This window comes from Belonocnema kinseyi, chromosome 1 (assembly GCF_010883055.1).
Source record: "Belonocnema kinseyi isolate 2016_QV_RU_SX_M_011 chromosome 1, B_treatae_v1, whole genome shotgun sequence".
NCBI classification, from domain to species: domain Eukaryota; kingdom Metazoa; phylum Arthropoda; class Insecta; order Hymenoptera; family Cynipidae; genus Belonocnema; species Belonocnema kinseyi.
The window spans coordinates 28332488-28347722 of NC_046657.1; the positions used below are offsets into that span (position 1 = coordinate 28332488).

General features: G+C 28.9%; 1 protein-coding gene across 1 annotated transcript in view; it reads left to right on the forward strand.

Annotated features, from left to right (window-relative positions):
* Positions 1-15235, forward strand: part of LOC117177263 (DNA-binding protein D-ETS-6-like) — a 44482-nt gene that overhangs the window by 7633 nt on the left and 21614 nt on the right. The window contains exon 2 of the mRNA XM_033367854.1: positions 1034-1279. Coding sequence (XP_033223745.1) covers positions 1034-1279 — 246 coding nt within the window. The remainder of the gene's footprint in view (positions 1-1033; positions 1280-15235) is intronic.

Sequence of the window (15235 nt, forward strand, 5' to 3'; positions counted from 1 at the left end):
CAATATAATTTGAAAAGGGTGCAGTGTAATTCGAAAGTTCGCATTATAATTCAAAAGGGTTGCGGTATAATTTGAAAAAGTTTCTGTGTAATTTGAAAGGGATGTATTATGATTTATATAGGGCGCCGAGTAATTCGACAGGAATGCAATATAATTTGAAAAGGGTGCAGTGTAATTCGAAAAGGGTGCAATATAATTTGAAACGGATGCAGTATAGTTTGACAGGAATTAGGTGTTATTTCACGGGGATACGATAAATTTTGTAAAGAGTGGTGCGGTGTAATTCAAAAGGTGTGCAGTATAATTCGAAATGGGTACAGAGTAATTCGAGAGGTGTGCAGAATATATTCTGAAAAGGGTGCGGTATAATTTATAAAAAGGAGAATTATCTTTTCAAATTAGTGGGGTGTCATTTAAAAGGGGTGCGGTATAATCTGAAAGAGTAGCCGTATCATTTGAAAAGGGTGCGGTATAATTTGAAAAAAGTGCGGTATGTTTTGAAAAGAGAGCGGGATATTTTGAAATTATTGCAATTTAATTTTCAAGGAGTGCAATCTAATTTGAAAAGGGTGAGGTATAATTTGAAAGTGAGCGGTGTATTTTGAAATGGGTGTAGTTTAATATTAAAGGAGTGTAGTATAATTTAAGAAGATTCCATTATGAATAATAATTATTATTATGTATAACAATTATAATAAAAATAAAAACCTAATTCGAAAGGTGTGCTTTAATAATTCGGAAGGGGTGCTGTATACTAGGAAATGGGTGCAATATAATTTGAAAAGGGTGCAGTGTAATTCGAAAAGGGTGCAATATAATACGAAAAGGGTGCAGTATAATTTAAACGGGGTACAGTTTAATTGGAAAAGAGTGAATTATAATTGAATGGCTACCTGCAAAAATTAATTGGTATTTAATTAAATTCCTTTGTGATTTGACGGAACCAAGTAAAATTTAATGCGATAGATTGGAATTCAGTGGAAACCTGTGGAAATTGGAAAAATATTTATATAGATTTTTTATGCATTTCTAGATCCCTCGGAATGGAATGCGAGTCACGTGGCTTCTTGGCTCTCCTGGTGTACCAGAGCATTTTCCATAAATCCAGGTCCAGTTCCCTCAGAATTACCCAAGTCGGGAAAGGAACTCCTGGAACTGAATCTGAGTCATTGGGAGAAAATACCTGGGGGGAAAGTGCTTGCAAGACACCTTGGATACCTGAGACTCCAGGCAACTGGGGTCAGAGTTGATGCTCTTCTCCAGGAAGAACACATTTCTGGTAAATAAAAAATTAGAATCCAAAACTAAACATATTTTATAATTGTATTGAGTTTTAACAAGATAGATTAATTTTCAGCCAAACAGTTGAATTTTCGACAGAATAGCTGGACTTTTAATTAAAAAAATAAATCGTTGAATGAAATTAGGAATCTTCTAACTAAAAAGTGAATGTTTAACCAATTACATGAATTTTCAATAAAATAATTGATTTTTCAATTGGAAAATATCAGTTTTCAAGCGAGCAGAGAATAGTTAAATCGTTAGTTAAAAAAAAATTCATATTCAACAAAACAGTTAAATTTGTAAGCAAAGAAATTAATTTTTAACTAAAATTATGTATCTTCAGCCTATAAAATAAGTTCCTTAGCAAATAGTTCAATTTTTCAATGTGTTTCAATTATTTGCAACCAAAAATGGAATAATTAATTTTTCACTTTAAGCAATTATTTAAAAAAAAGAATTTTTAACAAAATAGTTAAAGTTTCCATCAATGAGATGAATCTTTAACAACAAAATTAATTTTTTTTAAAGTGTAGTATTTGATATTCCTAACAACGAATATTTAAATTTATATTTAAAAATTAAAATTCAACCAAAAAATACAAATTTTCAACAAATTAGTTACATTTTCAACTAAAACAGGTGAATTTTCAATTTAAAATAGAACAATTAAATTTTAAGTAGTAAAATATTTGTCAACTAAAAAGGAAATGAAGTTTCAACGAAAAACTTACATTTTTTTACCGCAAGAAAATATTGCTGGACAAGTTTTTTAATTTCCTGATAATCCCTGACTTTCCTTGGTATTTCCTGACACTCCTTGGCCAGTTTTTAAATTTAATTACATTCCTTGACATTCTCTGAACAATTTTCATATTCCCTGAATTTCCCTTAACCGTTTTTAAATTTCCTGTCATTCCTTGACTTTTCGTAACCATTTTTTAAATTAGCTAACTTTCCCTAATTATTTTTGGAATTTCCTTACTTTTTTTTGGCATTTCTTACATTTTCATGGCCTGTTTTTAAATTCCCTGACATGTCCTGACATTTCCTAACCAGTTTTGAAGTTCCATTAGATTCCTTGATTTTTCTTGATCAGTTTTTAAATTTCTTGACTTTCTCTGACTTTCTCTGGCCAGTTTTCAAGTTTCCTGACTTTTCCTTAACAATTTGTTAATATTCTGACATTTCTTGACTGTTCCTAACTATTTTGTTAACCAGCCCACTTGCCCTGATAAGTTTTTAAATATCTTGATTATCCCTGCCATTTCTTTATTTTTCTAAAGGAATCTTATTTAGAGGAACCTTATTTTTCTTGACTTTTCCTGATAATTGTTTACTTTTCTTGAATTTCTCTGCCATTATTTAAATTTCCTGACATTCTCTAATTTTTTTAAACCACTTTTTAAATTCCCTGACTTTCCTGACGTTTCCTGATATTTTTTTGACCAGTTATTAAATTCCCTGGCATTTCCGGTCTTTCCCTGACCAATTATTTATTTTTAAATCCGTGATATTCTCTGCCTTTCCCTTATCAGTTTTTAAATTTTTTGACTTTTTCTAACTATTTCTTAAACAATTTTAACATTCCCTAATTTTTCTTGACATATTTTTAAATCTCCTGACTATTCCTGAAATTCCCTGATTTTTTCTGAACATTTTTCATTCATTTTCTGACTTTCCATCAGCAGTTTATAAATTCCTTGATATTCCATGACATTCCTTTACCAGTTTTTAAATTTTCTGAATTTCCCTCAACATTTTGTTAATTCCCTGACATTCCTTGACTTTTCCTGTCCATTTATTAAATTAGCTGACATTCCCTCACCACTTTTGAAGTCCCCTGATTTTTCCTGAAATTCCCTTATTTTACCAAACCTTCCTTGATATTTTCTGACTCTCCCTGATCTTTTTTCAATTTCCCTGACTTTCTCTACGGGTATTTAAATTCCCTGACATATACACTCAATTTTCCAAACCAGTTTTTAAATCTTCTGATTTTCTCTGACAATTCCTGATTCCCCTGATCAGTTTTGAAATTCCCCTGATATTCCATGATTTTCCATACTTTTTAAATTACCTGACTTCCCTGCCTTTTCCTGGCATTCTATACATTTTTCTGACCAGTTTTGAAATTTCCTGAATTTTCTTTGACAGTTTTGAAATTTCCTGACATTTCCGGAACAATTTTTAAATTCCCTGACATTTCTTGAATTATCCTGTCGAATTTTTAAATTAGCTGACATCCCCTCACCATTTTTTAAATTCCCTGGTTTCCCCTGACATTACCTCATTTTCCCAACATTCATTGATATTTACTGACTCTCCCTGATTAGTTTTTAATTTTCCTGACTTTCTCTACCGGTTTTTAAATTTTCTGACATTTCTTCATTTTTCCTAACAAGGTTTTGAATCTTATGACTTTTTTTGAAATTTCCGTGGACAGTTTTTCGATTTTCTGATATTCTCTGTCTTTCCCTAATCAGTTTTCAAATTCCCTGATATTTCCTGTCTTTCCTTGGTCATTTTTTTCAATTACTTGATATTTTCTGTCCAGTTTTTTAATTTCCTGACAAACCTAATATTTCCCTGACCAATTTTAAATTTCCTGACATTCCCTGTATTTCTCTGAACATTTTTCAAATTATCCGACTTTTTCTGATATTCGTTCACTTTTTCTGATCAGTTTTTGAAATCCCTGACAATCCCTGTCTTTCTCCGACCATTTCTTTTTAAATACCTGATATTCCCTACATTTCCCTGAAATTACATTTTCTGAAATTCCCTGACATTTCCTGGCAAACCCTAAATTTCTCTCATCAGATTTTAAACCCCCTGACATTGCCTGGAATTTCCCTGACTTTTTCTAATATTTTTCAAATGCCCGGACATTCCCTGACTTTTCCTAATTAGTTTTTAAATTATTTAACTTTCGCTGACTTTTCCTGATATCCCCTGATAAGTTTCTAAATTCCCTGACATTCCCTGACTAACTTTTAAATTCTATGACTTTCTATAACAATTTTTTAATTTCTTGAAATTCCTTGACTTTTCCTAACTAGTTTTTAACTCGCTAACTTTTCCTGTCCAATTTTAAATTGTCTGATTTTCCTTGACATGCTCTGACAAGTTTTTAAATTTCTGGACTTTTCTTGACCCGTTTTTAAATTCCCTGTCTTTCCCTGGCATTCGCTGACATTCGCTGACTTTCGTTGACCAGTTTTTAAATTCCCTCACATTCTTTTAGCAGTGTTTCCTGATAGTCTCTTGTGTTCCCTGCACAGTTCTTAAATTGGCTGATTTTCCCTGACATTTCCTGATTTTTCCGGTCATTCCCAGATTTTTCTTGATAAGTTTTTCAGTTCTCTAACTCTCCCTGAAATTTTTCAAATTCTTGGACTTTCCCTGCCAGTTTTTAAATTTTCAGAATTTCCCTGGCAAGTTTTTTAATTCATTGAGTTTCTTTGGTCGGATTTTAAATTTCCTGTCTTTCCCTGGCATTCTGTAACTTTTCCTGACATTAGCTGACTTTCGTTGACCAATTTCTAAATTACCTGACATTTCTTTTTTTAATTCCATGACTTTCCCTGACTTTTTCTGGCCAGTTTTTAAATTTCCTGATTTTTCCGAACATTCTCGGACAAGTTTTTAAATTTTCTATATTTTCCTGTCGTTCCCTGATTTTCCTGGCGAGTTTTTAGATTAATTGATTTTTTTGACCAGCTTTCAAATTCCCTGTCTTTCCCTGGCATTCTTTAATCTCCTCTGATATTCGCTGACTTTCGTTGACCAGTTTCTAAATTACCCGACCTTCCCTGCGCAGGTTTTAAATTACCTAAAATTTTCTGACTTTTCCTAACAATATTTTTGATTCTCTGACTTTCCCTGACATTTTTTTAATTCCTTGACTTTCCCTGACATTCCCTAACGTTTCATGACATTTTCTGATTTTCGTTGATCAGTTTCTAACTTACCCGACATTCCCTAAGGAAGTGTTCAATTCCCTGAAATTTTCTGACTTTCCCTAACCAGTTTTTCAAATTCCTGACTTTGCCTGATCACTTTTTTAATTCCCCGATATACTCTGTATCTGGCCAGTTGTTAAGTTACCTAAATTTCCCTAAAATTTTTTAAATTTCTTAATTTTCCTTGAACAGTTTTTATTTTCCCTAACTTTCCCTGGTATTCCTTAAAATAATAGATTTAAAAAAAGGGATCCAACCCGTTTTTTAGCTGAAAAAAGCATTTTTAGTTTAAAAAATTGGCAATGTTAATAAATCGTTGTATGGAATCAGGGAAAAAGGGAAAATAGAATTCGGGTGATAAATCTAAACGTTAGAGTGGGGAAGCGTGGAAGGGTAGTTCTAATAAGAGGGAGGGGTTAATAGGGGCTCTCATGGTTTTAGTTCGACTGAAATGACCGGAAGCGGCTAACCGTTCCCCAGGGTCAAGCTTTCTCACCTTCAGTCTTATCGGGCACTTAACGAGGGGCGATCTATTTTCGATAAGGGTGGTCCAGTATCCATGGGAAAAGTAACTATCGACTCGATAATGCTCACCCCTCTTTTTATACCCTCACAAAGCTGCACTCAATTTCAGGAAATCGAGAATCTCAGCAGAGATAAAATGCACGGGTTTTATTACTTTTTTCAGTTAGGGAAGTAGTCACTTTTTTCTCTTTCCTTTTCTTTTCTTCTCACTTGCTAGCGGCAAAAGCGGATTCTTATTTTCTAGCATTAAAAACAGTAATTATTATCAATCCATAAAAGGCTGTGAAATTTTTTACCAAGAGATGAAATTTCAACGCAAAAATTGATTTTTCAAGCTGAAAGGTCCAATTTTGTAGAAAAAAGTTGACTTTAAAACTCGAAAAATAAGTTCTCAACCAAGAAAGATGATAGTTCAACCGAATAGTGGAATTTTTAACAACGACAAAATTAAACTGAGACCAAAACAAATAGTTGAATCTTCAAGAAAAATATGAGAATTTTCAACTTAATAGTTTACTTTTTCTACTAAAAAATATCAATTTTCAACCAATGGGTCGAATTTTCAACAACAATAAATCAAAACTAGACACAGTAGTTTTAAGCACTTTTAATCAAAAAGTTGAATCTTCAAGTTGAAAATACAATTTTTTTGGAATACAGTTCAAATTTCAATCAAGAAAGATATATTTGCAATCGAAAATGGAATAGTTACATTTTTCGTTAAATAGATTAATTTTCAACAACAAAAAAACGAATTTTTAATAATATAGTTAAATTTTCTACAAAGTAGATTCAACGAATAGTTAAATTTTCTACCAAAAAAGACGAATTTCCAAACAAATTACATACATTTTGCGATCAACTGGTTCAATTTTCAAACAAAAAAATAAATAAACTTTCAACCAAGAAGTTTAATTTTTTACTCAAAAAAACGAATGTTCAACAAAATGCATACAGTTTTAACTAAAAAAAGATATGTTTACAATAAAAAATGAATTTGTAAAATAAATTTTCGACCTAATAGTTGAATTTTAAACAAAAAAATATGTATTTACAATAAAAATGGATTAGTTCAATTTTCTGTTAAATCAATTAATTTTCAACAAACAAGAAAAGATAAATTTTCAATAATGTAGTTTAATTTTCCACAAAGTGGATTTATGATTCATTAAATAGTTTAATTTTTAAGGAAAAATATGAATTATCAACCGCAAAGATTTTTTTTAAAGCGAATTTTTATACAAATTCCTTAAATCTTTAGACAAATAGTTAAAGTTTCAACGAATAAAGATATATTCACAAAAATTCAAATCCGAAAATTAAAAGAAAAAATCAATCAATTTTCAACCAAGAGAATTCAGTTTTTAGTAAGAAAGTCGAATGTTCAACACAATAAATGAATTTTCAACAAAATAGTTGAATTTTTAACCAATTAGTTCAATTTTTAATTAAAAAAGATATATTTTTACAATAAAAAATGGATTAGTTATATTTTTCCGTTAAATAAATTAGTTACCAAAAAAATTAATAATATAGTTTACTTTCTACCAAACAGATTGATGATTCAATAAATAGTTTTATTTTCAATCAAAAAAATATATTTTTAAACAAAAAAATTTTCTACAAAAAAAAAAAGAATTTTAAACAAATTACATACATTTTTAACCACATAGTTGAATTTAAAAAAAAAGAAAAAATTTTTAACCAAGAAGATTTATTTTTTACTGAAAAAGGCGAATATTCAACAAAATACATGATTTTTCAACCAAATAGATCAACTTTCATCGAATAAAGATATATTTACAATAAAAAATAGATTAGTCAGATTTTCCGTTAAATTAATTAATTTTCAACTAAAAAAGAAGAAAGATTTTAACAAAATAGTTGAATCCTCAATTAAAAAAGATTAATTATTAATAAAATAGTTGAATTTTCAACTGAGATCAATTTTAAAGCAAGAAGACTATTTTCTACTAAAAAAGACCAATTTTAAACAAAAATTGAATTTTTGTATCAAAGAGATTAATGCTTGACAAAAATGACAATAATTGATATTTCAACCAAAAAATATTTTAATTTTTCAAACAAAAATAGTTGATTACAACTAAAAAATACAATTTTTTAATAAAATAGTTGAATCATTAACCAAATCAAATTATTCTGAACCAAACAGTTTAATTTTTAACCTAAAAAAAGCAAATTTCTACAAAAAGCGATAAAATTTTCAAAATATAAAGGCGAAGTATTAACAAATCAGTTGAATTTTTAAACCAAAAACACGAAATTTCTACAAAACAGTTCTACGAATTTTTTACAAATCATGTAAATTTTCCACCTGAAAAGATGAATTTTCATAAAAAACAGGAATTTGCAACAAAATAGTTGCATTTTCAACTAAAAAGGATCAATGTTCCACAAAAAATAAAATAGTTAAATTTTCAATTAAAAATTTAATTCGAAAAAAAGGGAATTTTCAACAAACATATAGTGAAACTCTTCTTTAGCGTCGATTTTGGGGCTGACGGTTGGTAGGAACTAACTCATTATAGCCCGCTCCGCTTTTGTTTGTTCACGCCTGACTGGTAACCGCAGACCCCGTGCAGCTCCTGATACACCTACCTACGGCGCGTTGTCAATTATCGGAAGGGCTATAGAAGAGAGGGCTATTCTAAAGTTACACTTTAGTTCAAATTTATACAATTAAAATGATTTTTTAAAAATTTTTTAACTTGTCTACTTTACCCCGTACCATACATAACTTTACCCCGTATATTAACCGAATTTACCCTGTATTCCAGCTGAAATTACACCGTACCCTACCCGACTTTACTTCATACTTAAGTCAACATTACCCCGTACTCTAACCGCATTGACCCCTTCTCTCCGCTCACTCGAAAGGGCGATTTTCAATTCGCCGCCGACTACCTGCGACCTCTTCCCCCTCCACGGTGCTTATCGGCGACGAATTCCCTTTCGTCGCTGCTGGGTGGAAGCGTTCTCGGTATATTCGCCGACGCAATGCTTGTTCTTACTGCGCATGTGTGGTTAACGCATTGATCCCAAATCTGAAACAAGACGTGGTCCAATACTATGACACGTCAATGGCCCTGTGAATATTGTAGGAAACGTTATAAATGCCTGGGATGCGCACGCAACCCATTTCTCCTCTTCTGAATTTGAAAACTCGAAGGTGCACGATTGCTGGCGATTCTCATGATTTGAATACTTCGCGCGCCTCTTTATATGCGTGTATTTTGAGGTTACGTTACTTCAAGTATAAAATATAAATTATATAAATATTAATACTATTATATATACAAATATATTATTAATGATAATACTATAATTATGTTAAATTATAATAGTCTTATTTAAATCTTGATCCGCATTCGAAAGAAATTAATGAAATTGGTGATTTTGGAATTCATCTCGTTTGGATAAAAACTCAATTATTTGATTGAAAAATTAATTATTTTGTTGAAAATGTAACTATTTTGTAAAAAAGTCCTCTTTTCTATCAAAAGTTCAACTACTTTGTTAAAATTTTTATTTCTTTTATTTGCAGGTTCATTTCGTTCGTTCAAACTGAACAATTAATCTATACCATTTTGTTAAAAATTCGTCTTTCTTTGTAGAAATTAAATTGCTTTATGGAAAATTTATACTTTTTGATTAAAAATTACATTTTTCGGTTGAATTATCAACTGTAAATATTTTTTGGTTGCAAAGTCGTTTTATCGTAAATGCAACTATATTGTTAAAAATTAAAATCATAATTTTTTGGTGGAAAATTCGATTATTCACTTAAAGTTGAACTACTTAGTAAAAAAATTAATTTTTTCTTATTAAGGATTCATAATTATAGTTGAAAATTCAACTATCTGCCTTTAAATTAGGTTAAAAATTCAGCTTTTTTTGTAGATAATACTCTTTTTGACTTTAAAATTAAATAATTTATTAAAATTAAATTGACCTTTTTTAGTAGAAATTTAATCTTTTTGGTTGAAAATGTATCATTTTTGATCAAAAATGCAATTGTTTGGTTGAAATATGAACTGTACATCTTCTTGGGTTTAAAAGTCGATTATTCCACTAAGAGTTGAACTACTTTGTAAAAAAATATTTTTTTCAACAAGGTTTTATAATTATGGTTAAAAATTTAACTATTTGGTTGAAACTTTATCATCTACATTGTATTAGTTAAAACACCAATTATTTGATAGAAAATTAATTTAATTTGTTAAAAATTAAACTTTTGGGTTGAAAATTGATATATTTTCTTAATTAGATTTTTTTCCTAAAATTAAAAAAACTGCAAAATAAAAAAATTTCCTTAAAATCTTCCAGATTCTTTTTTTTTCTTTAATTTTTAAAATGTTTTCAAATACTCACTTAAAATTTATTTGTTAAAATAAAAAAATCATTTTCAATGTTCTTAGCAATCACAACCATTTTCGTTATTCTTTTTAAATATTTTACAATTATCAAAATGCTTATTTTTTTTAAATCTGCAAAAATCTACATCGCCTTTCAAATTATTTAAAATAATTTCAAGTTTTAAATTAATTTTGAGTCTTTTTTTAAATTAAAATTGTAGCGTTCAAAGTTAAAATTTACCTCATTACAATTTTAACAATTCAAGGCTTTCTATTTCGAACCATTCTGTTCAAATTTGTATAGTTTTTAACAGTTGTTTGTAATGGATTGTTTTAAATGAACGGTCAAAGATTGCTGATAATTAACGAAATTTTCTTTTTTTAATTGAAAAATTTCAAATTCAATGGGTTAAAAATAAAATTTTTTTAGACTGAAATAATATTTGAAGTCATAATCGAAAACAAATGAATTAATTTTTTATCAAATAATTAGTGTTTTAACTAATACAAAATGTACCGAATAAAGTTGAACCAAAAATGGAATAGTTCAATTTCCAGATAAAAGCTGTGATAAAAAATTGAACTGAACAAGAAAAAATAACGAATTTTCAACAAAATTGTTAAATTTTCAAGGGAAAAGGTAAATTTTTGACCAAGAATATTAATGTTCTATAAAAAAAAACGAATTTCAAACTTAACCAATATATACGATTAATTTTTAATCAATCCTATATTAGTTACATGAACTTTCAAAGAAATTATTTAATTTTAAAGTCAAAAAGACGAATTATCTAAAAAAAATTCAATTTTCTAAGCGAAAAATATGAGTTTTTAATCAAAGAGTTAAACTTTCAACCAAATAGTTAAATTTTCAACCATAATTATAAAACCGTGTTAAAAAAAAACGTATTTTCTTACGAAGTAGTTCAAGTCTTTGTGAAATAATCGACATTTAAGCCCAAGAAGATGTACAGTTCATATTTCAACCAAACAATAGCATTTTTGACCAAAAATGATACATTTTCAACAAAAAAGATAAAATTTCCACCAAAAAAGGTCAATTTAATTTTAATAAATTATTTAATTTTAAAGTCAAAAAGAGTATTATCTACAAAAGAAGCTGAATTTTTAACCTAATTTCAAGGCAAATAGTTGAATTTTCAACTATAATTATGAATACTTAATAAGAAAAAAGTAATTTTTTTACTAAGTAGTTCAACTTTAAGTGAATAATCGAATTTTTCACCAAAAAATTATGATTTTAATTTTTAACAATATAGTTGCATTTACAAAAAAAAACGACTTTGCAGCCAAAAAATATTTACAGTTGATAATTCAACCGAAAAATGTAATTTTTAATCAAAAAGTATAAATTTTCCATAAAGCAATTTAATTTCTACAAAGAAAGACAAATTTTTTAAAAAATACATGATTTTTTAACCAAAAATGGTATAGATTAATTGTCAGTTTCAAAAATGTACTTTCAACGAAAGAGATGAACCTTCAAATAAAAGAAATAAAAATTTTAACAAAGTAGTTGAACTTTTGATAGAAAAGAGGATTTTTTTTACAAAATAGTTACATTTTCAACAAAATAATTAATTTTTCAAACAAATAATTGAGTTTTTATCCAAACGAGATGAATTCCAAAATCACAAATTTCTTTAATTTCTTTCAAATGCGGATCAAAATTTAAATAAGACTGTTATAACATAACATAATTATAATATTATCGTTAATAATATATGTATATATACAGGGTGTCTAAAAAGTCCCGGGACGGTTGGATATGTCCTCAGGTAAAATATTTTTCAAAAAAGTGAAGGTCATTCCTGAAGTAAATTTCAACTGGGAATTCAATGACCTTCATTTTGACCTTGAAGTTGACCTTCATAGCTTTTTTCAGGTCAACTTTGTTTTTTTTAAAAAGGGAAACCCCCTTTTTTACATCTGCAATCGATAGAGCAGAAAATTCTACGTTCAGATACGTACCCAAGTCATAAGTTAACTGTAACGTTCAAGGTCAGTTAGAGGTTATTTGACATTAACAAAGTTTTCCAAGAGGTCAGTGTAATTCCTGAAGTAAATTTCAACGAGGAATTCAATGGTGACCCTCATTTTGACCTTGAAGTTGACCTTCATGGCTTTTTGAAGGTCAACTGTGTTTTTAAAATGGAAACCCTTTTTTTATATCTGTAATCGATAGAGCGGAAAATTCTGCGTTCAGGTACAAACCCAAGTCATAGGTCAATTGTAACGTTCAAGGTCAGTTAGAGGTTATTTGAAATTAACAAAGTTTTCAAAGAGGTCAGTGCAATTCCTGAAGTAAATTTCAACGAAAAATTCATTGGTGAGCTCTGCATTGATCTTGGTTACAGCGTTTTGAATATTGTAAAATCATAAGGAAATTTTTCATTAAAAGTTCCAGGTGTTCTGGTGAGAGTTTTTCGATACCTAAGTCAATAACTAAGGCGATACCAAGTCCTATCCAATAGGTATAGGTATAGTAATAGGTATAGTACCTCTGCGGTTGTCTTTATGATATATATACACACACACACGCACACACAATAGTATTAATATTTACGTAATTTAAATTTTATGCTTGAAATAACGTAACCTCAGAATACACGCATATAAAGAGGTGCGCTAAGTATTCAAATCATGAGAATCGCCAGCCCAGCATCGAAATCTGGAAATATTAAAATCCCAATCTCTTCATTTTATTTCAAAGCAGATAGATATATAAATAGAACCGTCGAAGTGTTCCGAACGGCAATCGGGCACCTTCGAGTTTTCAAATTCAGAAGAGGAGAAATGGGTTGCGCGCGCAACCCAGGCATTTATATGGTCTCCTAGCATATTCACACGGACACAGACGTGTCATAGCATTGGCCTACGTCTCGTTTCAGATCTAAGATCACTGGGTTAAACACTGGCTTATTCAAAATAAATAAATTCGATTGTATACGAATTCCCCATCGATTTATTTCATCAGGGCCATTTGAATTCAGTGAGAGCTGTAAGGAATAAAATTAGTTTGTTTGTATAAACATAATTATTTCCTCGTTAAAACATTTGATAGGTCTGAAAAGGGCCATTTATTTTCAGTGTGGGCATTAATGTTACAACCAAATTCTTTTAATAAAGGAAAATTTATTATAACTCATTTTAAAATATAGTATATGTATTTTTGTAATTGTGAAATATTACTTGATTGATAACTATGATTCACGTGCAATTTGACGTCAGAAGAGAGAAAAACTAATGTATTCATTTTAAATAAGCCCGCGCTCATCGACACATGCGCATTCAGGCTTCGAACCAGCAGCGCAGGAGGAGAATTCGCCGCCAACAAACACAATGGAGGGGGGGGGGGAGCCTAGTAGCCGAAGGTGAATTGGCGACTGCGGAAAACACAAACCTGCGTCGGAGGGCCAATTGGGGCAAGAAATTGATATTGTAACACATGTTTTTTTTTCTAATTTTTTACGTAGAAACCGTTGGTCTAGTTATTTTTATGCAAAGCTTTATGGTTTTATTACTAAAATTTGATTAAATGCAATAACGTCCAGACTGTTATAAATAAAGTTGTCATTTTATACGCTTGTTATTTTTGGGTAATTTTGCTTTGAATAATATTGGAATAAAATTTTTATGGATTGTATTTTTACTTTCTAGAATAAAATTGCAATAGTTTTTTCAACTTCCAAACTATCTCGTCAATAAATCTTCACTTTCTATATTACTTTGATCAGTTTCTGAGAATCCGACTCACTTCAGTTTCACTTGGAAATTTTACCCTTGTATAAACAAGTAATCCTGTTAGCTTTGCGGTATAGAAACTTTTCCTCCTGGGTGTATTTGACTTTAAAATATTTCTTGTCTTTTCATTTTTATTCTTTTTTGTTTTTAAGATATTTTCAGAATTTTTTCCTTGGATTCTGTTCTAGTATCAAACTTGGTGCCAAACAAGTGGAAAAATATCAAAAATGTGTGAATGCTTACAATTTTTTTAATCATCATTTATCATATTTAAACAAATTTGAGTAGTGATTTTAAAATATTATTCTTTAAAATTTTTGTGAATTATGTGGTAAATACAATCTTTATTTAAACTTTTAAGACTTTTTTGACCAAGTTTGATCCTAGAGTAGAATCTAGAGAAAAAATAAAAAAAATATGACAATAATTTACCAAAATACTGTGAAGACTTACTTTTAGTGACCCTAAGAATTTGATAAAATTTTTATTATTTCCAGAAGTCTCCAATTTTTCATAAACATAGAAATCCCACGTTTTTGCGATATGATTTTATTAAATGTTTGTAAAACATAAAGAGGGAAAATTCAATATAGATAAAATTAATGTAGTAAGTACGATTTTGAATTCAATAATATATTGAAATAATAACAAAACATTCGAATTTTGTACCAACAAAAAAATTAGTTTTAAAGTAAGAGCCAATTTTTCAAGTTAAAAAGTAAAATGCTTTAGAAAACAGCTAAATTTAAAATTCAAAAATAATAATTTTTAACAAAAAGTTCAGTTTTCAATAAAAAAATATAAGTACTCAATCAAGAATGGAATACTTAAATTTTCAGTTACAAAAAATTTCATTTATTAGTTAGAAATTCATGAATGAATAGAGAATTTGGAAAAAATGAATTTTTAACAAACTATCAACAAATAGTTGATACTTTAAAAAACAGTATTTTTATTTCAAATTGGAAACAGGTATGTTATTCAAAAATGGCAAAAAAAACCAATGTTAAATTTTCAGTCGAAAAATTTTATATTCTACCAAAATAATACTCCACCTTTTTGTAGAAAATTATTTTTATGGTTGAGAATTTTATCTTTGTTGAAAATGTGTACTTTTGTTGGTTGAAATTTAATTTTTTTAAATGAAAATTTAATCATTCAATTTTTTATCTTAAATGCTTCTTTTCCTTTAATTTGAAAATTCAGCTATTTGGTTCCAACTTCAAGTACTTTGTTGAAGAAAAAAAATTTGATGTAGAAAATTATTTTTTTAGCTAAGAATTTTATCTTTATGTTTTAAAATTAGTTTTTTTGTAGGTTGGA